At 41.6% G+C, this 27,117-nt stretch overlaps 1 protein-coding gene and 1 long non-coding RNA gene across 3 annotated transcripts in view; both read left to right on the plus strand.

The window, feature by feature from the left end:
• Nucleotides 1–780: 780 nt before the first annotated feature.
• The window catches only part of MORC2 (MORC family CW-type zinc finger 2), a 46,943-nt gene continuing 20,606 nt past the window's right edge, over nt 781–27,117 (plus strand). The window contains exons 1-5 of one of the 2 annotated variants that reach the window (XM_081174748.1): nt 781–997; nt 10,141–10,194; nt 11,819–11,853; nt 13,344–13,412; nt 22,648–22,738. In XM_081174748.1, the coding sequence (XP_081030874.1) occupies nt 930–997; nt 10,141–10,194; nt 11,819–11,853; nt 13,344–13,412; nt 22,648–22,738 (317 nt within the window). In that variant the 5' untranslated portion in view covers nt 781–929. Of the gene's footprint in view, nt 998–10,140; nt 10,195–11,818; nt 11,854–13,343; nt 13,413–22,647; nt 22,739–27,117 lie in introns of those variants that run through there. The other variant, XM_081174749.1, reaches the window with a different exon arrangement.
• Nucleotides 15,249–20,406, plus strand: LOC308576104. Its single transcript, XR_014003090.1, has 2 exons — nt 15,249–16,580; nt 16,614–20,406. It is a non-coding gene; the product is annotated as an uncharacterized lncRNA (long non-coding RNA).

Raw genomic sequence — 27,117 nt, forward strand, 5'->3', positions numbered from 1 at the left:
TGGTCCGAGGGAGAGTGGGAGGAAAGGGGGAGAAGGAGGGTCCCAGTCGTCAATCGGGAGAAGGGGGAAAGGGGAAAACAGCGCGCGCTCTCGCACCTCGCTCGACTGACGATCCTGTGAACGCCGCATCGAGGCTTCTACGTACACTGCGAACCGTCTGAGGAAAAACCCCACAGAATTTCCCAATGCGCAGACGCAGCAATCTACCGCCCCGCCTCTCCCCCAACGGTTTAAAACGGTCACGCGGGCGGGGGGGAGGGAAGGAGAGAAGAATGCGTCCGGAAACGGTGGGGGAAGGGAAGGGAAGCCGCTTTATTTCACTACCTCACGCGGTGCAAACAGCGCCGTCGGGACACGCAGCGCTCATCCGCTGTCGTTCTCTCTCGACTCCCCTCCCCTCTTTGTGTCGTGGTGCCAAGGCTTAATTGTCACGTGGGGCGCCGCCGCCCAATGGCGGGGAAGCGGCGGCGGTGGCTCGCTTCTCCGCCTTTCCCTCAGCGCAGTGTGTGAGGGAAGGCGAAGCTGTGTAGCGAGGGAAGAGGCGGAGGGCGGGAGACGTGGTGAAGGAACAAAGGACGGCGCCCGTCGGCGGGTTCTCTTCATAGGCATATTGCGATAAAGAGGAGAACGAACGAACGCACGCGGGCGGAGGTTGACGGCCGTTGGCGGCGTCGGGAGCGAAAGGGGAACGAGCACGACAGAAGAGCTCAGGGGCGAGCAGAAGGGGGGAAAGAAGAAGATAAATACGGGTGGGCCGGGGGAGCCACTGAGGGCGCTCGTACGCGCGCCTGTCAGTAGGCAAGCTTTTATAGTTTCGTTAGTGAAGAAAAGTGGTGGTCAGGGCGGTTGGGTCGCCTCAAGCTTGTTTTTCTCTCACGCCTGAAAATTGGCGGGAGGGGTGTGGGTGGGGCGTCGTCTTTATCAGCGTCATGGCGTTCAGCAATTACAGCAGCCTTCAGCGTGCTCAACTGACCTTCGAGTATCTGCACACCAACTCGTGAGTAGGAATGGAGGTTGTGGGGCTCGGTGTAGCTGTAGGCGGTCTCTTTTTCACTGCTTCTTGCACGTTGGCAGCAGCTGCTAATCCAGGAGGGGGAAAAACGAAACGGTAATTGGATTCCCTGGAAAGGAACGAAAGCTGAGCATCGTCGCCGTTGGGAAGAAAGAAAAATACTGGGGAAAATTGAGCAAGGAAGGAACAGTGCGTGATATGACAGTAAAAACGGGGCATTCAGTGAAACTGAAGCACAGATGGAAAATATGTTTACCCACAACTTGCCTGTGGAATTTTTGATGCTCAGAAGAGCAACAGACGATTCAACCACGCTTGAAAATGAACGTAGCAAAATTATGAAAAGGAAGAATGTTAGTAGCTGTTAGGAAAGATTGTATATTTGCATATTCTCTGCATTTTAATTTGTTGGAGACTTGTCTCTGGCATTGTTCATGAATTCGAAGAAACCGGGAAGATTAATGCAATGTTGAAAGGTTTAATCTGCCACCTTGATTCAAAGTGGAGTCCATAGATTTAACTATATAATATGCTTGTAGAAACGTTTGTCTAGTTTTGGGGCAATTTTTCTTCACAATTGTGCAGAAAGCTTGGCTTTTGATTTTCAAGTTACAGATAGCCTTCTCAGTGATGATGAATACCTTTTAGTTAGAGAAGACTGTTATTGTGACAGATAATCAGGGAGGGAATGGTACTATAGTACCAGCCAATATTTTTGATCTGTATATATGTCTCTCAGAAAATGGGCATCATTCAGCCTGCAGTATGATTTTGTCCAGTGCCGGTAACCCTGCTGGTTCTTAGAAATCCCACCAGGATTGGACTTCATTGAAGGAAGGCATGCAGTAGGAAATTATTTGGTTTTTTCTTCACCACAGGGTTGTCTTTTGTTGGAACTGGAAGGTACAACACTACCACTCCCCAAGTACAAGCTAGGTTCATCATAGTCTTGAGTCTGCAGCTTTTAAAATTCTTGCTATCTATTCGATAATATAGGAATGGAAGAAGATACAGCTAGCCCTTGAGAGAGATCAGCAGCACACGGGCTGAAGAATGGCTGACATAATCATTCTCCCAGACTTTGCAGTGGCATTGTGGTCTAAACCACGGAGCCTCTTGGGCTTGCTGATTGGAAGATTAGCGGTTCGAATCCCCATGATGGAGTGAGCTCCCGTTGCTCTGTCCCAGCTCCTGCCAATCTAGCAGTTCGAAAGCGCACCAGTCCCAAGAAGATAAATAGGTACCACTGTGGCGGGAATGTAAACGGCGTTTCTGTGCACTCTGTCTTCTGTCCCAGTGTTCTGTTGCACCAGAAGCAGATTATTCATGCTGGTCACATGACGCGGAAAGCTGTCTGTGGACAAATGCTGGCTTTCTTGGCCTGAAAGCGAGATGAGTGCTGCAACCCCATAGTCACCTTTGACAGGACTTAAATGTCCAGGGTTCCTTTATTTTACCTACAGTCTTGAATCTTCAGCTTTTAAAATTCTTGCTACCTATTCCATAATATATGAATGGAAGAAGATACAACTAGCCCTTGAGAGAGATCAACAGTCCATCCAGGGCACATGGGCTGAAGAATGGCTGACAGGGCTGAAGAATTCCAGACTTTGCAGCTACCAGAGAGTCACTAGCTGGACTTGTGTGACATCAGCACCAGAGTAAGAGAAAGCGCTGCCCCCTTGGCAGCTGTAGCAACAGATTTCTGGCGGTTCACTGGGTTTACCACTTGGCCCAAAAGAGAGATCAGCAGTACAGCTTGGACACGTGTGCTTGTATAAAGGCTGACATGACATCATAAGCACCACAGCCCTTTGTTGGGATCACTGCTACCAAGAGAGAGCCCAGGAGCATATGGCTAACTTTTCACATCCCCAGCATTTAGTAGCACCATGTTGATGGAATTTCTCTAACTTTATTGATTCTTGTAAGACACTAAATTATTATTATTATTATTGAAAATGATTTTAAGCTGCTCTGGATACTTCATAGCAAGATTTGAGATAATAAACAAACTGAAATATGTACAACAGGTTCCGCTATTTTAAGCACAGTTAAGTGTTTCCCTAGCTAGTTTGGAGACTGAATTTGTCTTGAATTTCCATTTTTTAATGATAAAATTTAGCAAAGTTATTGGTATTGGCTTAGTTTACCAGTTTATATGATGTATATTATAATGGGATTGGGAACCTCTACATATCAACACTACAGATTTTTAATAATCCAGATTATATTGTATTGTGTACAGACTAGGATTCAACATGTACTTTGATGTGCAGGCAGACAATGAGTAGTTTGGTAAAATAGGTGACTTGAACTAACAAAATATTTTTTAAAAAATGATATTTATTAAAGCATAAGAATTTTTTTAAAAATACACACAAAAAAGACAAAATTACAAAAAAGAAAAAAACCAAAAATATAAAAAGAAAACAATAATGAAACCATCCTTTTCAAATTCTCCAATTTCCATTACCTTCTTTCCACGACCTCCTCATCCTCCCATCTCTTGTATCTTGATTAATAATTGTCCCAGCAAATCCTTTTCAAAATTCGTAATATTCTGTCATTACTTCGCCTTACTCTATTTATCATCCTATCTTATAGAAATCCTTGATACTTAAAACTTAAATCCATAATAGGTAATATTTAATCATTACATTACCTTACTCTATTCTCATTTTATCTTATGAAAATAATCTTAGAGCTTAAAACTTAAATCTTTTTTACCAACTTCTCATAACCATTACCTTTTTACCATATTCTTTAAACATTTTAACAAGAGCCAAATACTTTCATTTCAGCATTTCCCCAACATTCATCAGACATTTCTAATAATAATAGTTCATAAAACATTTCTAATAATAATAATACAAAAAAGTACAATAATAATAATAAATTTTATTTATATCCCGCCCTCCCCAGCCGAAGCCAGGCTCAGGGCGGCTAACAATCAAATAATCAAACAGTAAAATAGTTACACAATCTAAAAACATTTCATTATAAAAATTAATTAAATCAAATTGAAGGCAACCAGTTAATCAAAATTCTGTGCAGGTTGCCAGAGGAGGGAGTCAGGCTGCGCCCTGACCAAAGGCCTGGCGGAACAACAATAGAATAAAAACAATCCAATCTTCTTCCAGCGTCCCCTCCCCCCGGTCCCGTGGTTGTCAGTCCTTTTAGTCTGGCACATTAACCTGGTGCCCTAATATCTGAGGCCTTCAAATCTCTTCCATGTCCCTTTCGCAGCTCTTCATATTTCCCTTTCACTCGCGGGAACTCCGGCTTTGTTTTTGACCCTTTTCAACAAATCAGCCCCTTTCTCATAGTCCAAACTGAGCTCCATATGATGTTTTAGAGCATATTTCAGATTCCCTCCAAAGTTGGAGGTCCCAACAACTCCAAGCCTCTGACGACCCATTTCCAGACTCGGAAAGTCCAAACATCCCTGCATAGGGTGGTCAATCCAACCACCCATTTCCAGTTCAGTCCAAACTTTATCTTTCCAAGTCTGGTTCTTTCCGAGTTCATTAGCCAAATCCAAAAGCTCACTTTCCTGCTGGGTCGAGAGTCTCTTCGTCCCTGGCATCCCAGATTCAGTAGAGTCCTCCTCTTTCTGTTGTTCTGTCATGACGCACTCCTGTTTTGGTTCCTGAATGGGCTCCATGTCATTTTCCACTGCCTGCTTAGAGGCACTAGCAGCTTTTATCATAAAATCCACCTTCTGGCTTAACTGGTCCAATAGGGCACTTATGTTGCAGAAAGCACCCAACTGTGCTTCTGAAGGCATTGTCCTGCAAGGTCACCAAACTCTTTCCCACAGTTGTAATGAGTAAACAGCCGCAAGTTCCCAGGATTTAGTTACAGTTTCATAGTTTCCCTCTAGGGGAAGAAACTTCTGATTGTTCTTTTCCTTAAGCACAATAGCAACAAAATTTCTTCTTTAAAGATATTCTGTCCATATTTGTCCTTTTTTTAAAAAAAGCGAAAGGAAACAATGGAATCACAATGTTTCCCTCCTTTAGACTAGCTGTCAATGAGCTTCAAATGCCAAATCTGACACCCCACTCCAGGGTCAGGACGGTGGAAAGATACTTTGCTTTGACTTTGTTTCCGTAGGTTTAAACAGCTCAGTAACAATCCCCCTTCTTTTCCTGCTTCCGAAGGGGGATTCCGCAGTTTTAAATGGTGAAAGACGATTCTTTAAAAGTGATTTTTAAGGCTCTAGTTTACTTTGTCTTTGCTTTGTTATGACTACAAGAGAACGGAAGGGTGACTTCCTGTTTACCCCTTTCCGTTTCAATACCAAATTAGGATAAATTTAAAGTCCAAATTCCTTTTATTTCGCCAATACTTGTTTGAAATCCAGTTATTTAACGTTCCAGTACTCACAGTTGGTTATTTCAATGCCAAATTGTCCCAGGAAAAAGGCAGCGCTCTCCGGCAACGGCTGTGCGGCTTCGCTCCACAGAAAAAGCAGTCAACTCACAGCACAGCGCCACTTCCCCCTCTTCACTTCGGAGCCCGTTTCTGGGTTCCTTGGTGGGTTGGGGGGCGCTAAAGGTGCCCGCCGAGTCCCACGGTCACAGGCTTCATCCGCCTGTGATTTTCAGAAGGGTCCCCGCTACGCCGCAGCGGGAAAGACCCGTTTCTTGCGGAGCTTGTCCCTCCAGTTCAGAGGGAGTCCGCCATCATTGGAGGCGCCACCCCAGAAGTCCCCTTGAACTAACAAAATAATCCAAAACACAGATGCTCCATCTATGAAAGCAACACTGTTTTGGAATGAAATTACAAGATTTTCAGTTTATAAGAAATCAGATAATAGCAATATCTATTGTTGTATTGTGACAAAGTGACATATCAAATGGCACCTTAAGCCTAGGTTATGGTTGCCACAACAGAATGTCTAGTCACATTTTTTTACATGCTTTCTTAACAATTTAATCACACATTCTACCAATTGGAAGGCATTACAAAGATAGAAATTTTGCTTTGTATTCAACAAAGGAATGAATCTGGTAGGCAAAATCACAATATTTATTTTAATTTCACACTGCAACACCAGCCAGCTGACTCTTGCAGCATGCAGCTAGATGGTGAAGATGTCAGTCACCATACCTGTGACAAGACTTCTCAAATGGTCGCAAGTAGACCATTCCCAGTCAAAATGTACCTGCTGAACGGGGAATTTAGAACACTGCTTAGAATTATAGAATTGTAGAGTTGGAATCTCAAGTAGATCATACAGGACAGATGGTTATCCAACCTCTGATTAAAAACCTCCAGTGAAGGAGAGTTCACAAGCTCCCAAGGGATTCTGTTCCACTGTCAAACAGTTCTTACTGTTAAAAAGTTCTTCCTGATGTTTAGTTTGAATCTCCTTTCTTGTAACTTGAATCCACTGGTTTGGGTCCTACCCTCCAGAATAGGAGAAAACAGGCTTGCTCCATCTTCCATGTGACAGTGCTTTACATATTTGAAGATGACTACTGTATCTCCTCTTAGTCACCTCTTTACCAGGTTAAACATACACAATTTCCTCATCCATTCCTCATAAGGCTTGGTTTCCAGTCCGTTGATCATCTTGGTTGCCATCCTTTGCAATATCATTAAATTATGGTGCACAGAGCTGGATACAGTACTCTGACCAAGACAGAACAGAGCAATACTATTGCATCCCTTGATTGGGACACTATACTTCTGTTGATGCATCACACTGTTGACTCATGTTAAGCTTGTGGTCTACTAAGATCCCTGAATCCTTTTCATGTGTACTGGCAAGACAGGTAAAAAGGTAAAGGACCCCTGACAGCTAAGACCAGTCGTGAACGACTCTGGGGTTGTGGCGCTCATCTCACTTTACTGGCCGAGGGAGCCGATGTTTGTCCGCAGACAGTTTTTCCAGGTCATGTGGTCAGCATGACTAAGCCGCTTCTGGTGAAACTTTGACGTGCTTTCGAACTGCTAGGTTGGCAGGAGCAGGAACTGAGCAACTCCCTGTTGTTGGGATTCAAACTTCCGACCTTCCGATCGGCAAGCCCTAGGCTCAGTGGTTTAGACCACAGTGCCACCCGTGTCCCAAGACAGGTATCTCCCATCTTATATTGGCTATCCCTCCTAGTCTGCTATTACCTGCAAGTTTGCTTAGCATCTCCTTAATAGCTTCATCTAAGATGTTAAAAAGATGTTGAACATGAACAGGTCCAGGACAGAACCATGCGGCAGCCTACTTAACACTTTTTTCCAGGATGATGAGGAAGCGTTAGTGAGTACTCTGAATTCAGTCAGTCAACCAGCTGCAAATCCACCCAACAGTTACCTTGTCCAGTCCACATTTTACCAGCTTCTAGAATCATAGAGTTGAAAGAGACCACATGGGCCATCAAGTCCAATTCTCCGCAATAATATCATGGGTGACTTCGTCAAAAGCCCTACTTAAATCAAGATTCACTTCATCCACAGCATCCCCTGATGTAACATTATCAAAAGCATGTAACATCAAAAAGAGAAATGAGATTTGTCTGGCAAGACTTTGTTTTTGAGAAACCTATGCTGACTTTAGTAATTACAGCATCCTTTTATAAGTTCTCTAGCTGTTGAACTACCTCTTCTAGGATCTTTCCTGGTATTGAACTCAAGCTTACCCATTGGTCTCCCCTCCCCACCCCCCTTTGAAGATGGGAACTGAGAAATAATCCTCAGGAACAATGATAGGGAGAAATTGCCCAGGGTGTGATCCAGCAGGGAGGAAACCTAGCTGAGAACAAGTAGTAAAGATCTGAGATAATGACCTATCTGAGAAGCTATCTGAGATAATGATAATTTAGGTCCATGTACTTGTTTCTTTATTGCATATTCAGGTTTGCATTATGCAAAACTCTGGGTAGAGGCATCTGCACTTGCGTGTTGCTGAGTTACTGGAGTAGATGACACCTTGATGCAAGTAGGGATGAGAAAGCACAACTTCCCAACAGGCAGATGGAACAGTATGTTCTTGTGGAAAGCTAATTCTGTCTCTTCAGTGGTGTGGGTGGATGTCATTCATAATTGAATTCATCTGTACTGTTTCTCAAAGAGGTTTAATGTGCCTGTTGCTTGCTCATGATCATCTTTGTTTATATCTGCTTTTAATTACTTTGATGTAAGCAAGTATTGCCTATTTGAGTCCTACAAGGACATAGTTTCTCAGAGAAAAGAGATCTTATTAGTTAGACACTAAGTTCTGGATTTTAACCTGGAGACAGTAAAAACAAACCTCACTTCATTGACATAATATTTAAGGCTTGTTTTCACATATGATTTTGTTATTTTTAAAACAAAATAGTAAAAGTACTGGTCCTTCTGTTGCCAAAATGTTGCAGTCTGTGCACAATAACAGTACAGTGCCACAGTTGCTTGTCGAACAGTTCTGGCAGTTAGTTCGACTCCCAAAACTGTTCGAAAACCAAGGCATGGCTTCCAATTGGCTGCAGGAGCTTCCTGCACTCAATTGGAAGTGGCGTCGGACGTTGGGCTTCCGACTCCTGGGTTTGTGGCATTTGGGAGCCAATTTGTTTGGGAGCCAAGCCATTTGAGTACCTAGGTACCACTGTATTAGTAGAAGCTAAAGGAGAGGGTGGGGGACTTTAAGGGGCAGAGAACAGCCCAACGAGGACTTCATGTTTCGTGTCAACAGAATGATTGCTGTCTTGAAGAGGAAAATGACAAAATATGGAAGAAGAAGGAATAGAGCCAAGTGTATTGGAAGATGGCATGGCTGAGTTAACACCTTGAATATGAGTATTAAGCACTGCCATCATTTGTTGCAGGTCCAACTTATGTGGATATTAATGCCTGTAGTATGTGTACTGTTGAACCTTTGTGTTGTAGTTTGTCTTTCACTTGAAATAGTGTTACTCGACCAAGGCACATCTGGATAATTTTACCTAACATTTGCTGATGGAGAGAAAAGAATTGGAGAATTCCCATGCCAACATCATAATTTTGTGCATAGGCAAACATGTTCAGACCTGCCAAGATACTGAACTTTTCTTAAGAACTAAATTGCTTTCAGGACTCAAGTATTCTTGCTCTATAATACTTCAGAAATAAAAATATTGTGGCAACTTTGAAGACAATGTATTGGAATTACTGCATGTGTTTGGATGGCCTAGATGAGAAGAAATGTCAAGAAAATAATGTTTTTGCTTGTTTATCATGTGATATGAAACTAATATTTCAGCTGTCGAAAACTTCACAATTGCCTTTGTATTTAAATCCTGTAAGGTGATGCCGAAAAATCATAGAGTAAACCCACTGAAAAAAATATTTCAGAGGGTTTACTGTGAATTTGACTTTGATATTGCTCTTTATTCTCTACTTATGAAGCATATTTGTGAATAATGATGCAGTATACTGAAAAGTAAATACGGTTTAGTCCCAAACAGGTCAATGGAACCATTGTTTCAATTATTCTGACAAATATCTCAAAGCCAAACTAGTCAAACATCTTCAAAACTTTCGTGCTACAATACATGCTCAGATGAACACTTAAAGATGGTACAATCCTGGGAATCAACCTAGTGCACCCAGCATGGAGCATATGTGCCAATGTCGATAGTTCCAATACAGATTCAACATTCTTTTTTAAAACGTTCTGGATTAGCAGCAGCTGCCAGCATGCATCACTGTGGAGAGCATCACTAGATATATGGAGCACCAAAAAGTTCTAGTTTGTTGTGGAATTCCCATTTATTGAAAGCTGATCTATGAAATTGGAAGAGCTGCTTTCATGAAAAAAGCCTCTAATGCTGTATATGTTAAGAACTGATATCAGTAATGCCTGATCACAAATTATCCATTACAAGCTGTGAAACTCCAGTTATGAATTCCCTCTTTTTGGGTGTTGAAATTATTGTTGCCTAACTGATACTCAAGTTTTAATCTTCTATATTGGTAATAGGGTTGCAATGCTCCAAGCAGACTGTGGCCTTGAATACAGTATATAAAATTTGTTTGGTTCTTATGGGCTGCTTTGGTTAAGAATCTCTAAAGCTTTTAATTGTTCAGTTTGAAAAAATAATCTTGCAGAAATGGACAATATGTATAATAGTTCCCAAAGTAACCACTTGCTCTCTTTGACCTTGCAGAACCACACATGAATTCTTATTTGGGGCTCTTGCTGAGCTCGTAGATAATGCCAGGTATGTAGTCATAATCATAACTGCAAGAGGTTCTTGTTACATTGTTTAACCATTTAACCTAATTGAGGCAATGGTGTGAATATTGGGCTTGCTAGGAAGATGGATGCTATTCAATTGTGATTTTATTCAGCTTTGTGCAATAGGTTTTCTACTTTGTCAGTACTATTTTTACTTTACATTAGTTCTTTTAAACTGGAAAAAAATGTGTCTGAAACTAGGAAGATAAGAACATAAGAATCACAATTGTAGAATTGGAAGTGATCCCAAGGGTCATCAAGTCCAACCCCCACAATCCCAGCTAAAGAAGATCTGACAGATGGCCATCCAACCTATGATTAAAAATCGCCAATGAAGGAGAGTCCACCATCTTCCAAGGTAGTCCATTCCACTGTTGATCAGCTCTCATCAACAGAAAGTTCTTCCTAATGTTTAGTCTGAATCTTTCTTTGAATTCGTTGGTTGAGGTCCTACCCTCCGGAGCAACAGAAAACAAGCTTACTCCATCTTCCATGTGACAGCCCTTCAGATATTTGAAGATGGGGATCAGTCTTCTTTTTGTCATGCTAAATATGCCCAACTCCCTTAACCATTCAAAGTAGAGCCCTACTAGATCAGACCAAAGGACATCTAGCCCAGCATCGTGTACTCCACCAGAGGACTATGGAAAGCTTGCTGCCACAACCATGTCTGGGCAAGGAAACTGTCCTATAAATATACAATAGACTGGAGAAAGGTTTGATAAAATCTAGTTCAGTTTCTCTATAGGAACAGCTGCTAAACAGAATGTACTCTCATGGAGCTGAAAAGACATAATAATATCTGGAAAGGATACTACATCCATAGAGGGCACTTTAAACATTTTTTTTAGTAAGATATTAACCATTTAAGGTGCAGTCCTATATCCATTAGGGGCGCAGGTGGCGCTGTGGGTTAAACCACAGAGCCCAGGGCTTGCCAATCAGAAGGTTGGCGATTCGAATAGTCTGCGACTGGACCTAACGGTCAGGGGTCCCTTTACCTTTAGCTATATCCATTGACCTGGGAATATGTCCCATTGACCTCAGCAGGGCTTGCTTTTGCATAATAAATTGTAATAATAATAATAGATATGGATAGGATTGTGCTGTTACATTGTGAAACTTCATATAAAAAGCATGCTAGCAGAATAATTGACAGAAATAGCTTGATATTTCTCAGTTTGATTCTAGTATATGATGAATACTGTGCTCTATGCACAAAACTCTTAAATGATCTTGCAGTTGTCTGTGCCTGTGTATGAGATCTGCCATTTTCATGGCAGGGCTGTTCATAAGATCCAGCCCTTGTGAAAAAAGATGGGACACCAATTTTATTTTTCCTTTTTGTGCTGTATAGTGATCTAATGGTAATGTTTGATGCACTATACACCTGCTTTTAAAACAATACTGCATAGTATAGGTGGTGCTCATAGGGTAGAAATACATGAGAGCCTCCTTGAAGAGTATTGACATTTCAACCATCTAAAGATTTTTATCCATGCTCTCAGTTGTTTCTGGAATTAGCACCCAGGCATGCTTTTCTGCTACGATTGCATCATTTTCACTCCACACGTTGAATGTTGATTTTAGTATCTGCTGTTTTATAGAGATGCTGATGCCACAAGAATAGATATCTTTTCTGGTAAGTTTTCTCTTTTCTACAATTGCCATCTTTGCTTGTAAGCCTAGAGTATGACTGTGGGAAGGAGAAATAATAGATTTGTTACGTTGGTAGCTACATGAAGTGATGAAGTGTTTATGTGCTGATATAATGCCCTGACCAATATCTTGGCCAAAAAAGAAAGGCATAATGGAAGAATTGTTTTATTCTTTAATAGTTCCTGATGTAAATATGCTGTTATTTGTCATGATAATAGGAAATAATTTGTTAGCAGTTTGACAACAAAATTAAGTAGCTCAGTTCTTTCTTTTAAGCTGAATTACCGTGCAGTTATTTTAGGGTGTTGATACTGGTTCAAAGGGGAATAGCTGCAAGTTTGAAATACACTTCCTGGTAATGTAACAGTTCAGATCTGACTGTTGTCCAGGGTGCAGTATGCATGAGTAAAGTAAGAGAAAAGATAAGCAGATAATATTTTTTAAATGGACCGTGTTTTGAAAAGGCAAAGCACAAGATAATATTCACCCTTTTGTACTATTAAAATTGCCACTATGAAATGGCAGGGTTCCATGTTTGAGATCAAAGAATTTTATGATTTGCAATTTTATTTTAGAGCGTTGTTAAAAGGCTTTTCCTGCTCTACATTTTTTGGATGCAGAGTTGAGATAATTTTTTTATCCTGTTCAACTAGTACTTGTTTTGCCATAAAAAAGATCTGTGCCCTGTTCTCATGTTACTCTTCCAGCATGGGAACAGCATCCATGTTATCTCAGGATATGGTCTGAAGACACCTAGCCGAAGTTATGCAGGTCTAGGTGTGGTCAGTGCGTGCATGGGTGACCACCTGGGACCCACATGTACACTTCTCTGCATTGAATTGCTAGCTTTGGGACATAAGTATCACATGGATCTGGCAACTGAGATGTCCACACCAGCATTGCAATACAGTACATATTAGTTGGGCTTAAGAGTCCTTATGGCTAGTGACCATCCTATTTAATTTTATTATTGAATATATGGACTTCTTTTTTTATATTAGGATCTTAGATAGGTTATATTCAACTAACTTACTCAGCATAAACTCACTGAAAGTAATGGGCCTAAGATAGTCATTTCCATTAATTTCAGTGAGCCTACTATAAGTATGATTAACATTGGGTGGAACACACAACTTCCTGTGTTTCATTACCAATCCAATCCAGTTTTATATTTTCTTGGTTCTTCAAGTTTGGCACTTACTGAACTCCACAGTTCCACTTGATAAGTATTCCATCACCAGTTAGGGAAAATTTTGAGAGGAGCTTTTTTTCTCCATCTGGGGAAGGAGTAGGAATGGTTCTCCAGTTGTACTCTTGGAGTTGGAAGGTGATTTTGCCCTTGCTTGAAGATGCAGCTTGAGGTCAAGGATAAGCAGACTGGCAGAGCCCCAGGAACCATAGTTTTTGGCTCAGCTACCAAGGCTAGCCAAAAATGATGTACCTTTGACATTGATAATTTTTCTCTTTTTGTAGTACATCAAGAGAGCTTGAGAGGTGGCTTCATGCTGTGTTTTTTGGATGATGGAGCAGGAATGGATTCAAGTAAGTGAAAAGAGATTGGAGAAAAACTGGAAATGTGAACCTTGAAGATACTATTTTACAACTGGAACTATGATGATTAGGAAAAATTCACATACACTAGTGGCCAAAATTGTGGAAACCTTTTGGAAGAAGTGTATTTCCAATATTTGATGGCTCATAACACCTTTTTTGAAGTAATCCCATAAAATTATATATCAGCGGAAAGATAATTTAATGAAGAATGTAATAAAACAAGGTTTGTTCAATTATCTGTATTCTTTCAAAAGTTATAGTCAAATAACCAGAAAAAGGAAGCACAACTTGTTTAGGTTGATATGTAGCAGCTGTCCTTCATTTGAATGTAGCCAGTGAGCATGAGTGTTTAGAGAGCCAATCAGGTGTCATCTGGTTTTGCAATGATCCAATCAGGTCGCAGTAGTATTTGGCTATCGATGTTATGTGATTGCTATCAAGTTGGTTGGGTTTTTTGTGTTCTTTCATTTAGAGCTTGTAAAACCTAATAAAATTAAAGAAATGGCATAAAGAGATGACTGGTCATCCAGAAAGCGATATAAAATAGTACTATTAAGTGAACAAGGCTACCGTTATGAAGAAATTAGAAGAAAAATTGGTGGAAACTTAACCCAAGGTGGCATTTCTGAATTTTTGAAGAGGTATAAGGAGACTCAATCACTGCAAAATCAGACTGGTAAAGGCAGGAAAAGGTGCACAACAGCAAGTGACGATAGAAGAATTGAGACACTGTGCCTACATGACAGAAGAAAATCATCTGGATGTATACAAGATGACATGGCTCAATGTAATGTGAAGTTGAGTGCAAGGACTGTTTGGCGCAGACTGTAGGAATATGTTCTAAATGCTAGAATTCCAAGGAAAAAAGCCATTGTTATCTCTTAAACAAAGGTTGAAAAGATTAAACTGGGCTAAAACCCATGTTAACTGGAAGTCACTTAACAATGTTACTAAGATTAGATCAAGTTTAGTTATGATTTATGCTTGTTTGTTTAAAATTTTGGAAAATCAATAAAAAAAATTGGGGAAAACCAAACCCATGTTAACTGGATAGTAGAACAACGGGGCTGTGTTATTAGGAATGGTGACACCAAAATCTCCTTGGTAGTGATGGCATGAAATACATGAGGAGAAGCATTGGAGAAGATTTACATCCTATTTGCATTACACCTACCATGAAACACCCAGTTAGTGTTATGATCTGGGGTTGTATGACATCAAAAGGTGTGGGCAAAATTTGCGTCATTAATGAGAATGTAAATGCCCTAAAATACATAGCCCATACCTTAACCCAACTGAAATTCTATGGAGCTGACTAAAGAAACTTGTTAGTCAGAAACAACCCAGCAATAAAACCCAATTAATAAAGGCAATAATTCAGTCTTGGTTTCACGTTATTACAGCTGCAGAACTAAAAAAAAACTTAGTTCATGAGAAGGCATTGTAAGGTCATAATTAAAGCTAACGGTTACCCAACTAAGTATTAATTGACATGGTGAGAATTTTTGTGTATCTCATTTTTTCTATGTGTTTCATGTTTAGAACTGCTGTTGTAATATATGATCCTCTCATAAAAGTTATTGCATTATGTTCTTCATTAAATTATTTTTCCATTGATATCTAATTTTATGGTATTACTCCAAAAAAGTGGTGTTATGAGCCACCAGACCTTGGAAATACACTTTCCCCAAAAGGTTTCCACAATTTTGGCCACTAGTGTAGTTAGAGGGAAGTGGGTGTAAGTTCATGCAAAGTAGCCTTCAAGTGAGAATGTTTTGCTTTTTATTCTGAACAACTATCAACAAAACAGTAAAAGCAGTACAATAAAACATCATTTCCCAGAAGCACGAAAACAGAAGTTCTGAATTCCGCTGTTTAATTAGGCAATCAGATATTGCTTCCAGATGATCTTGAAGATGACGGAGATTCTTCAGAAGAAATTACTCTTGAGTCAGACACAGGAACCGAGCAGCTAGTACAGTGCCTTTCTCCTCTGTTGTTGTTTTTGCAGTTGGATTCAAAACTATGCTTACTTGATCTCTTGAGAGACATTCAAATATTAGAAGATCCCCACAGATCTTGTAGAATTCTGATTCCTGAGTACTTGAACTTCCAGAGTTCAGAGGACTGAGAACACTAGCTGTTGTGTCCTTCATCATGGTATTTTTATCAAATCCAGAAGAAAATCCAATTGCGTTGGATTACCTGGCGAATTCTGATCTACTTAAATATATCACCTGTCAAACCAAGAGAAGTATGTTGCAATCAGAGTTGCAAAATTTGCTGCAGCCACAGAGAAAATAATAAAAAAGTAACAGCTATATGCTGTTAGCTGGCAAAGTATACATTTGGTTAACCACACATCAGCTGGGTTTATGTACACTACATCCATTTTTATTTTTGATCATGAAATAAGTAGAGTACAGCATTATGTCCAGATGTATGAGAATTATTTCACTGCTGATTGCAGGATGGCCTAGCTTCTTATGACCTAGTTATGTAACTTCCAGGCATTTGTCTGGATCCTGCGCTTCAAATTGGAGAAAAATTAATACCCAAGAAAGGTCCTCAGTGGCTTCAGGTTGGTGGAGAAGACAAGGTTACTTGACAACTAATTTTGCTAACTACACCAGTGTGGAATTTGGCCTGGAATCTGTATCAGCAGGAGCAGAGAGGCCTCCCAGCTGTCATCTTCGAGAATGGGTACTGTGAGCCTCAAACTATACACTCTGACAGATCGTTAAAACTGAGGTTAACATTGAAAATTACATTTGCAGCACTTCAGACTCCTTTTCTGGTTGGCATGCTCCTTTTCTGTTCAGTTGACATATTAAAACCTGCTATTCTCTTGTCCAGCTGCTTCATCCGTGATAATGATGTCTTCACTATTGCCAGGTCTATACCATTATATATACTCCTGCAGTCAATGCACTCATGCTATCAGAATACTACCGTGCCAAGTTGGCTCCTGCAAACTCTTCGAATCTAGCATTGCCAATTGAGAGCAAAATACATCTTTAAGAACAGCAAAGTGTTTGTGCAGTAGAAGGACTATAACATCTGAAGAGTGTGACCTAGATCATGAGACTATTTAAACTTCCCATCTTCCTAGCATGTTTTCAAAGTGATCATGGAGAAAATAGTAAAACTACAACAGTATTAAAAATTATCTTTTGAAAATGTTTAAAGTATAATAGATTCCTAAACAATAAACCAGTCGAAAAAGTTGCTCTATCCCAACACAAACTCCACTTAAAAGCAGTAAGTTTTATATTCTGGGGGGAAAGACTGATAGCAGTCTTCAAACAGTGAAAATGGTGGAATCCATCTGCTACATCAAGTGACCTGATGGTGTCTCTTTCTTCTATGTCACTGCTGAAAGAGCATAATATGAGCCTGCTGTATGACGCTAAAAGCTCATTAGTCCTGCATCCTGTTCTCACAGTGGCCAGCCAGGTGCCTGTAGGAAACCCTCAAGCAGGATATGTGTGGCTACCTTTGAAAGTGAAACTACAATTAATCCAGAAGGCGGCTGCCAGACTGGTAACTAGGAGTGGCTACTGGGACCATTTGACACCGGTTTAAAAGACCTACATTGGCTCACAGTTTGGTTCTGAGCACAATTCAATGCATTTGTGATGACCTGAATGAATGAATGAATGAATATTTATTTGCATCAGCCATCAGCCATAGCAATAAAACAATACGATTTACAAAGAATAGAAATAAAAAGTCAATTATATAAAATACATTTTAGGGTTTTGAATCAATAGTCAAGTAGTAGATCTTATTCTGATTGCCCCAGCTAAAAACCTTGCTTCCCTTTGCTGTCACCTACGCATCTTGATCTGCCAAGAGAAAGGACACTGTGGCAGTGGTTGGGCGACCTGGAATGGACAAGAAAAGTGGTGACCTTTAAACCCCTAAATTGCTTTGGCCCTGTATACCTGAAGGAGCATCTCCACCCCCGTCATTCAGCCCAGACACTGAGGTCCAGTTCTGAGGGCCTTCTGGCAGTTCCCTCATTGCAAGAAGTGAAGTTACAAGGAACCAGGCAGAGGGCCTTCTTGGTAATGGTACCCACCCTTTGGAATGCCCTCCTTTCAGATGTCAAAGAATTAACCAATTATAAGCCTCCTGTAGACATCTGAAGGCAGTTCTGTATCGGGAAGCATTTAATATTTAATGTACTGTGTTTCTTATATTCTTCTGGAAGCTGCCCAGAGTGGCTGGGGCTTCCCAGTCAGATGGGCAGGGTACAAGTAATAAATAATTATTACTATTATTATGAATGCAGCAGTACTCTTCCCACCTGCAATTCCCAGCAACTGATATTCAGAGGTGCAATGTGTCTGGCAGTGGAGTTAGAACATGGCTAGTAGTTGTTGATAGCCTCCTCTGTGAATTTTTCTAATCCTCTTTTGATGGTTGATGGTTATCACTGCCATCTGTAGGAGTGATTTCCATAGTTTATGTACTGCTGTATTTTGTACCTTAGCTAGAAAAAAATGAGTTGAATGACTTGCAATTTTGTATTTGTATAAAATATTATGTTCATTTTTCACATGGTCTAGTCCTTCCCCTGCCCACCCCCTAATATTGTCTCCAGTCTTCAGAGAGTAGCTGGAAGTGGGGAGGCAGCAAAAGGTCCTCCTTTCGTTACACACTGCAGTTTTAATCTGAGAACGTAGGCGCAGTACTGCACCCAGAGCTCAGAAACTGCTTATGCTAATGTTGTAAACTATGCCCAGAACCATGGGAGTTTCAAACACTGGATCTTTCCCGGTGGCTTTGTGCAGATACTAAAGTGCAGTGGAGAGAGCTTTGAGCTTTGCAGCATCACATGTCAGCTTCCCTATGGCTGACCATGGCTCTCCAGTGGTCAAACTCTAGAGCAGGGGTAGGCAACCTAAGGCCCAGGGGCCAGATGCGGCCCAATCACCTTCTCAATCTGGCCTGCGGATGGTCCGGGAATAAGTGTGTTTTTACATGAGTAGAATGTGTGCTTTTGTTTAAAATGCATCTCTGGGTTATTTGTGGGGCATAGGAATTCATTCATTTTTTTCTTCAAAATATAGTCCGGCCCACCACATGGTCTGAGGGACGGTGGACTGGACCGGCCCACGACTGAAAAAGGTTGCTGACCCCTGCTCCTGAGTATAATAAACTGAAAGAATGAAACTTTCTGACCAAAAGTTTGAAATGGTTGAGGAGCTATAGTGGTGTAATCCACTGTATCGAAAGCTTTTATAAGATGAGAAAGAAGCATTATCCTTTTTCTCCAGTTTCATATGATTAATGAGACTACTATTCCTATATCTGTCCAAACATAGACCTACACATCTGTGAAGGAAGTAGTTCTAAAACCTTACAAACTCCATGTAATTACACCTTCAACCACATGGAGAAAACATTGACCCTAATATCCATCAACCGTCAGACTGGAGCAGACCTTCAGTATGGGCACATTTCTGCCCCAGAGTTCAAGGTCTTGTAGGAATATCTCCAGGACAACCTGGAAAGGAGGTTTATGAGCCATGTATCTCCCCAGCCATCTATATTCCCTAACTTATTCCCTAACTTTTTGCAGAGGAGTCCCAATAGTTAACTAAATTGACCTGGTATGAACCCTGGAGGTGGATAAATGGAAGACCATGTCTCACACCCTCTGCAACCATTTCAAGTAGTTTACCTATGCATTGTTTCTGAAACTTTCTAGCACTTTTCCAGCAATGTGATTAGACTTCCTTGACTAGCTCGAAGATGACATATTGAGTTTCTGTGAGTAACCTGAGGAACATAGACAACATGTCTGCTTAGTCTTGGAGTGACTATGTGAACACAAGCTTTCCCAGGGACCTTCAAATGGTTTGATGGAAAATGATGTTCCTCCATGGATACACAAAGATCCCAGCAGTGCTTGGGGCTTTGCCAACTTCTTCTGCAGACTTGTTTATACCACCTCCCATCTGGTTTCACCTTTGACTGGGCTTCTGAGAAAGGCCCTGTTGCAGGTGTGAAATACACATTCAAAAAGCTGAAGGCTGTCTTCATCTCTGACCCCATTCTGCTTCACCCTCACCCAAGTCAACCATTATAATAACAGCAGATGCATCCAGTCAGGTTGTGGGGGCCATTTTGTCCCAGTGCCAGAACCTCATATTTACATGCAGCATTTTATTTGTAGGAACAGGCCCCTACTGAAGAAAATTCTAGGATTGGGAGCTACTGGCCATCAAGGCGGGATCTGATAAGAGAAAAGTATCATACATTTGGATCATAAAATGTACAAAACCTCATCAGTTGTTATTTGTTACACTTGGTAGTTGCAAACCAATATTGTGGGAAGAATGGCAAGGTTGATTTTTTTTTTTTATCTTGAAAAGATGGGCTCTGTTCCTGTGAATAGATTCTACTATCCTTAATTCTTATCCCTTCATGGAACTATCAATGTGGACTTCCCTCCCAGGCTCAGAGAGCCCTGCCAACTGATGCATATGCCATTTAGCATCTGATTGGTGTAGCAGCCGATCTTGACTGACCTCATGTCCATATAAGGGCTACTACCTGTTCCACCACCAGAGATACTACTTTCCTGAGTGTCCACTTAAGCTTGAGACCTTCCATGGCTACCATCTTGCTCCTGCTGGGGCACTGCATTCCTGAGAAGCTCCTGACTTCTGGTGCCTATCCATATGAAAGGATGTAAAACACTGTCTAGTTCTGTGATGTTTTTACCTGGAACAAGACCCCAAACCAGAGACCCCAGGGTTTACCCCTTGGAGACTATGAGTCAACAACTCTGGCCTTCATTGTTAAACTCCTATCTGCATGAGGAAATGCTAGTGATCTTAATTGTGATTGATACGCAGCTCAAAATGGGGCATTTCATTCCAAATTGGGGCCTACTGTCTTGTCCCCACCGACACACTGTAAACCAGGCATTCCACTTCTGTGAGCTTACGGATAAATGTACTCTCAGAGTACATTTCCGTTCATCTCTTTGTTTCTGGAAGGCATTAATGGAGCTGCTGGGAATAATGTGGGTATGTCTGTCCATGGCAGACATACCCATAAATCAATCAGCAAACTGGTAAACCAATATCTTTGCTGCTCCCTCAACTGTCATCAGGATGAATGGGTCTTCTTGTGTCATGCACAGAATTCACCTGTAACTACACCACTCATGTATATACCAGATCTCGTTTTATACCAGTTATGGATACCACTCCAGGGACCTTCCAACAATCCCCACTTTATCCTTGGTCCATGCTGCTGGAGTTGAACTTGTACATCTGTACAAGGTTCAGACAGCTGATCCAGCAACTGGGCTTAATAATTTCTTGTAATACAGGCAGAACTGTTTTAGGCGTGTCTGATACGTGTGCCACTGCACACATGTGCATTGTACTGCACCCGTGACACAAAATGTCACAAAAAGAGGTGGGGCACAGTCTTTTCAGGCTTTTTCAATGGTGTTTCAAATAAATGTGATTTCACATAAATGGGTGGTTCCTTGGAACGTAACCTCCCATGTAAATTGGAAGTTGCCTATACTGAATTTCAGAAAGGCTGGATGTTTTTGCACGTTTCCATCACATGTGGAGATACTTACCAGGTATGGGGCAGCCTCTCCAGCAATATGGTATGGCACTGGGATAGAGCATTGCCAGATTCTTAGGGGTTAGATACCACCTGTATATGAGTTTTAGGGTTAATTCTCTATTGCTTGCTGAAATAGACTTATTTTTATTTTTTTGTCCAAAGTCTATTCCATTGACCTGGGTCAGGTTCATAACCAAAATCACATTCCTTTGGATGTTTAATAGGGTCAAGTAAACCCACTGATGTCCCGACTAGAATTTTACAGATTGTGAATGTTATACCTGGGCCTTGTCCTGTGTATATTGCAGTACTTTCAAATGAGGTTAGTGGTCTTGTGACAGTCTTTCTGTTAATAGGGTTAGCCATAAAACTGGATTTGGTGAATTAGCAGCCAAGGGATTTGTAAATTTCCTAGTTTAGTCATTATTTCTTGGTCTGATAGTGGTGTATTTCTGTTATAAACGTGACTTAGCTCAGTGTTCCCCAACCCCCGGGCCGCGGACCGGTGCCGGTCTGTGGATCAATTGGCACCGGGCCGCCCGAGGAACTTCAAATCATTTCACTGTGGCAGGCGGCCGAGGCGCAGAGCATTGCGCCCTCTCAAGCCCGCCCATTGTGTGACAATAGCGAATGAAAATTCGCTATTGTTACACTGATGCTCCTCCTCGCCAATCAGGGAGAGGGTCCTCCCGCTTCCTGATTGGCCGAAAGGCAAACCTCACGCCATTGGCCGAGGAGGAGGCGCCACGGGAGGACTGAGGACTCGAGGTCGGAGACGCGGGGACTGAAGAGAAGCTGCTGTGAGGTAAGTGCACGGGGGGGGGGACTCAGCTCAAAACAAGTGGGCCACGGAAAAATTATCAAACATTTACCGGTCCGCGGCGTTAAAAAGATTGGGGAGCACTGACTTAACTGATGTAGTAAGGCTGCAACACATCCAGAATTTTAGCCGGGATTCGTCTTGTGGCAGTCTGAGCGGAATTTTCGCAAAGCGTCTGAAATTCCTTCCTAAAGACGTCTCAGAATTTGCCTCCTTTCATTCTAACATACACTTCATAATCCACAAGCAAAAGCGATATCCACAATATCTTAGTAAACTTACCTATACCATCACTAACTCCTGAGGAGGAAACTTTTAAGATAGCTCTATCTCACTGGAAGAAATTGACAATGTTTTTAAAAAACTGAAACTACATAAAGCTCCAGGACCAGATGGCTGCTCTCATTGGTGAAAGCTTATATCTCACCCCTGAAGGCACCTCCTGGAGGGTGACAGGCACCCTCCTTGTTGAACTAAAAGTTGTTGACTTTCTTTTTCCAGAAGGCTTTTTAAGGTAGTGTTTTATTTTTCTGTAAGGCTATGCTTTATATATGCCACTTAAAAATGCTAACAACCAAGCTGTACATAAGTGCCGCTTAAATGAATGAATAAATAATCCCATACAAAGACCCATTGAAATTATTGGACCTAAATTGGTCATGTCCATTAATTTCAGTGGGTCTGTTCCGTGTAGGACTAGCATTGGTTGCAACCTGTATGTTGTTATGACATGGAAGTAAAGAAAATTAGGGAGACACATATTTTAAGTAACAACCCCCCTGTTTCTGTTGTTTTTAGATGATGCTGCAAGTGTGATTCAGTTTGGTAAATCTGCTAAACGGTCACCAGAATCTACTCAGATCGGACAGTATGGGAATGGCTTGAAATCGTAGGTATTTGAAACCTCCTGAAACCTTTTGGTTTGGCTAAGGAGGTATAAGAAGCAAGAAAGATAGAGTTTTGCTTTTCAAATCATTCAGAATTTTTGCATTGACTTGGCTTGCTTCCCTAGCACTACTTATGTCCTTTGTGTATGTCCTTTAACCTTATTTCAGGAATCAAGTTTAAGTTGCAGGCCAACAGCATTCCATGTTTTTATTCTCTCAAGGCAATTTTGTATAAGACAGGACAACCCCCCCCCCCCCAGAATACCCTTAGCACTTTAGGTAATAATTAAACTAACATCCTATGAAACACTGGGTGATCCCACCCAGCAGTTGCTGCATGTTAAGTCGAGACAATATAGGAATGTGTGGGCATATTTCCTGATTCCCCCAGAGTGTGTGGGCAGAGTAGCCATTGCACAGCACTACCTTAAAGAGCAACTCATACAAAAAGCAATCTTTTGCCCTGGCTAAGAAGAATTTGGTTGTCTTCTGTATCAGATAGTCCTTGCAGATTTTCATAAACAAGCATGTGTATACTCCCAGTTGGCTGTCTGTAGCTACAAACATTGGAACAGAAATTACTTGAATATAGCCCGAAATCCTGATTTCATATGAAAACTATTGTTGCATGCTACCCCAGTCTCAAAGCGGTGCAAGATTCCAGGGGTTCCAGGCGCTTAACCCAGGGTTCATGTTTTTGTTTGGTAATGAAGCACAGTGGAAACTGAGATGTCTTTATGATATATGGTTTGTTCACACACATATACAACCTCAGCTTAATGGAGGGGCTCACTGTATTGACACCCCAAAAAGTGTCTTCTTTCTCCCATAGCTGCAGCCTTGGATTCAAGCAGAAATCGGCCATGGCACACACTATTTCCTATCTGCAAGCTTTCCCCCTCTGGGTTACACCACAGCAAACTCAGACCTCAAACTTTGTCCTTCTAGCTATCTAAGAGCTGGAGGAGGGTCCCCTCCCATTTGGCACAGAGCCCCCTCTCTTTTGCTCTCTTAATGGCCCATCACCCAGGTGATTGCCTCAACACAGGGAGCTGGCTTATATTCTAACATTTGGGGGGGGGGTTACAGCTGGCTGGCACCCACAAACTCATAACAATATATTTCAGCCTGGTATGCCAGAAGTTAGTTGGCAGTTACACTCAGGTACGTTGCTCATGAATCAAGCAATTGATTGAGCAAAAATCAGCTGACTTGGGACTGAGTAATGGCTCCCTTGAGGCAACTGACGCCTGGCAGTAGAGACATTAATAAAGACAGAAATCACAACAACCAATCTGCTGAACAAACATGTTGCAGACAGAATTATTCCAATTATCTTGCTCATGTCTTTGTGTGATATAAGTGATTAATGAGATGAGATCTACTACTAAATCCTTTGGAGTGTCTTATGAAACCATTTCATCACCGTCATCATTATTGTTTACTGAGAATTTGTATTGCAGATAAGAGTTAAGCAGCAACTGTTGGTGAGGTTTCTGCTGAGTCTTCTATGCCATGCTGTCCGAAAGCAAAAGGAAGCGCACAGTATGAGTTCTTGAGACAACAAATAACTTCAGCCAAGGAGGATTTAATGCCTTTGTGGACTGAACCCTAAATCCAAATGAACTCTGCCCTTTCCCAAACTTAGAATCAATAGAATCTCAAGAGTTGGAAGGGATCCAAGGGTCATCTAGTCCAACCCTCTGCGATCTCAGCTAAAGCATCCATGACAGCCATTCAATCTTCTGGCAAGCCATCTTCAAATTTTATTTTATCTATTAAATTTGTATACTGTTCTTCATCCAAAGATCTCAGCCTCCATGGGGAGAGCATTCCACAAAGCGGAGTTGCTGAAGAAAAGGCGTATTCTCGTGTTGCAGTTTTCTCATGAAGGACGCACACAAAGAAGGGCCTGAGCTGATAATTACAGGGTCTCATTCAGTTCATATGGGGAGGAGCAGTCCTTAAGGTATTGCAGCTCTCAGCAGTTTAAGGCTTTATAGTTCAAAGCCAGCTCTTTGAATTGGGCCCAGAAACTAATCGGCAGCCAGGCCAGGATTGGTGTAATATGCTTAAATTATCTTGCCCTGGTGAACAACCTGGCTGCCGAATTCTGCACCAGCTGAAAGTTATGTAGCATGTGCAGAGGCAGCCCAATGCATAAGTTGCATAATCTAACTAAGTGGTTACCAGAGCATAGACAACAGAAGTTAGGCTATCCCTGTCCAGGTAGGAGTGCAGCACTGAAGCCACCTGAGCCTCAAACAACAGCAAAGGATCCAGAAATGCCCACAATGTACATACCTGCTCCTTCAGAGGGAGTGTGACACCATCAAGAGCAGGCAACCTCTCATCCATCTGATCTAGGGAACCACCCACTAACAGTCTTACCTAGATTGAGCTTCAGTTTGCTGGCTCTCATCTAGTTCATTACCAAGGGAAGACAACAGTCCAGCATATCCACTGCCACACTTGCAGATGTAAAGGAGATGTAGAGCTCTGTGTCATCAGCATATTCTGACAACGTATTCCAAAAGCTAGATAACTTCACTCAGCAGTTTCATGTAGAGGGAATAAAATTGAACCCTAAGGAACTCATATGTTGAAGCTTCCATGGCGGTGAAGAGCACTCCCCAAGCATCATCCTCTGGAAATGGCCATCCAAGTAAGACCAGAGCCACTGCAAAGCAGTGCCAGCCATCCCTGACTCGGACAACTACTCAAGAAGGATAGCATGGTTAGTGGCATCAAGCCACTGAGAGGTTGAGGAGCATTAACAGGGACAGATTTCCTCTGTCTCTCTCCCAATAGAGGTCATCATACAGGGTGAGCAAAGGAGTTTCTGTGGGATTTCAGTGGGATTTCATAGTCTGGAGACGGCGAGAAGCTAAACTCATGGTGGTGAACATGGTGGTTTGTCTAAGAAAAAATTACAAGCTGGTTTGTTGAAGTTACATCTAAAAGCTCACTTGCTGTCATGTGATCCCATGACAGTTGATACCCAAAATCTATAGTGGGTGGAGAGCACCACTAATACCAGTTGGCAGACCTTTCAGCTTTGGTGAATTAGATTGAAGTAATCACTTGAAGTAATGGCAAGTTCTTAAAGAAATGGAAGTGCCTGATCATCTCATCGTGTCTCCTGAGAAATCTATGTGGGACAAGAAGCTAAGTTAGAACTGGATATGGAACAACTGATTGGTTCAAAATTGGGAAAAGAGTACGACAAGGCTGTATATTGTCTCCCTGCTTATTTAACATATGCAGAATTCTTCATGTGAAAGGCTGGACTGGATGAATCCCAAGCCGGAGGTAAGATTGCTGGAAGAAATATCAACAACCTCAGATATGCAGATGACACAACTTTGATGGCAGAAAGTGAGGAGGAATTAAAGAACCTTTTAATGAGGGTGAAAGAGGAGAGTGCAAAATATGGTCTGAAGCTCAACATCAAAAAAACTAAGACCATGGCCACTGGTCCTATCACCTCATGGAAAATAGAAGGGAAGAAATGGAGGCAGTGAGAGATTTTACTTTCTTGGGCTCTATGATCACTGCAGATGGTGACAGCAGTCACGAAATTAAAAGACACCTGCTTCTTGGGAGAAAAACAATGACAAACCTAGACAGCATCTTAAAAAGCAGAGATGTTACCTTACCGACAAAGGTCCATATAGTTAAAGCTATGGTTTTCCCAGTAGTGATGTATGGAAGTGAGAACTGGACCATAAAGAAGGCTGATCACCGAAGAATGGATGCTTTTGAGTTACGGTGCTGAAGGAGACTCTTGAGAGTCCCATGGATTGCAAGAAGATCAAACCTCTCCATTCTTAAGGAAATTAGCCCTGAGTGCTCACTGGAAGAACAGATCCTGAAGCTGAGGCTCCGATACTTTGGCCACCTCATGAGAAGAGAAGACTCCCTGGAAAAGGCCCTTGTATGTTGGAAAAGATTGAGGACACAAGGAGAAGGGGACAACAGAGGATGAGATGGTTGTACAGTGTTCTTGAAGCTACTAACATGCGTTTGACCAAACTTCAGGAGGCAGTGGAAAACAGGAATGCCTGGTGTGCTCTGGTCCATGGGGTCACGAATAGTTGGACACAACTAAACGACTAAACAACAATGACTTACGGCTTCTGGAGTTCGGATGCTTTATTCATGCAGGAACTATTCATAGGATGAGTGAAATAGAGAGAAAAATAGCAGACATCTTGTCTGGAGAAAACAACAAACAAAATTGCTAAGCTTTAAGGGTAGAGTTAACTTAGATAGGTTACAAGTAAGTGCTGGCTAGGTTGTTACACAAACAGTGCCCTCTAGTGGTTTAAAGCTACATGCATCAACTAGAAGCTTAAAAGAGGGTAATGTATTTACTTTC

This window comes from Podarcis bocagei (genome assembly GCF_964188305.1).
Source record: "Podarcis bocagei genome assembly, chromosome: 16".
Taxonomy (NCBI): Eukaryota; Metazoa; Chordata; class Lepidosauria; order Squamata; family Lacertidae; genus Podarcis; species Podarcis bocagei.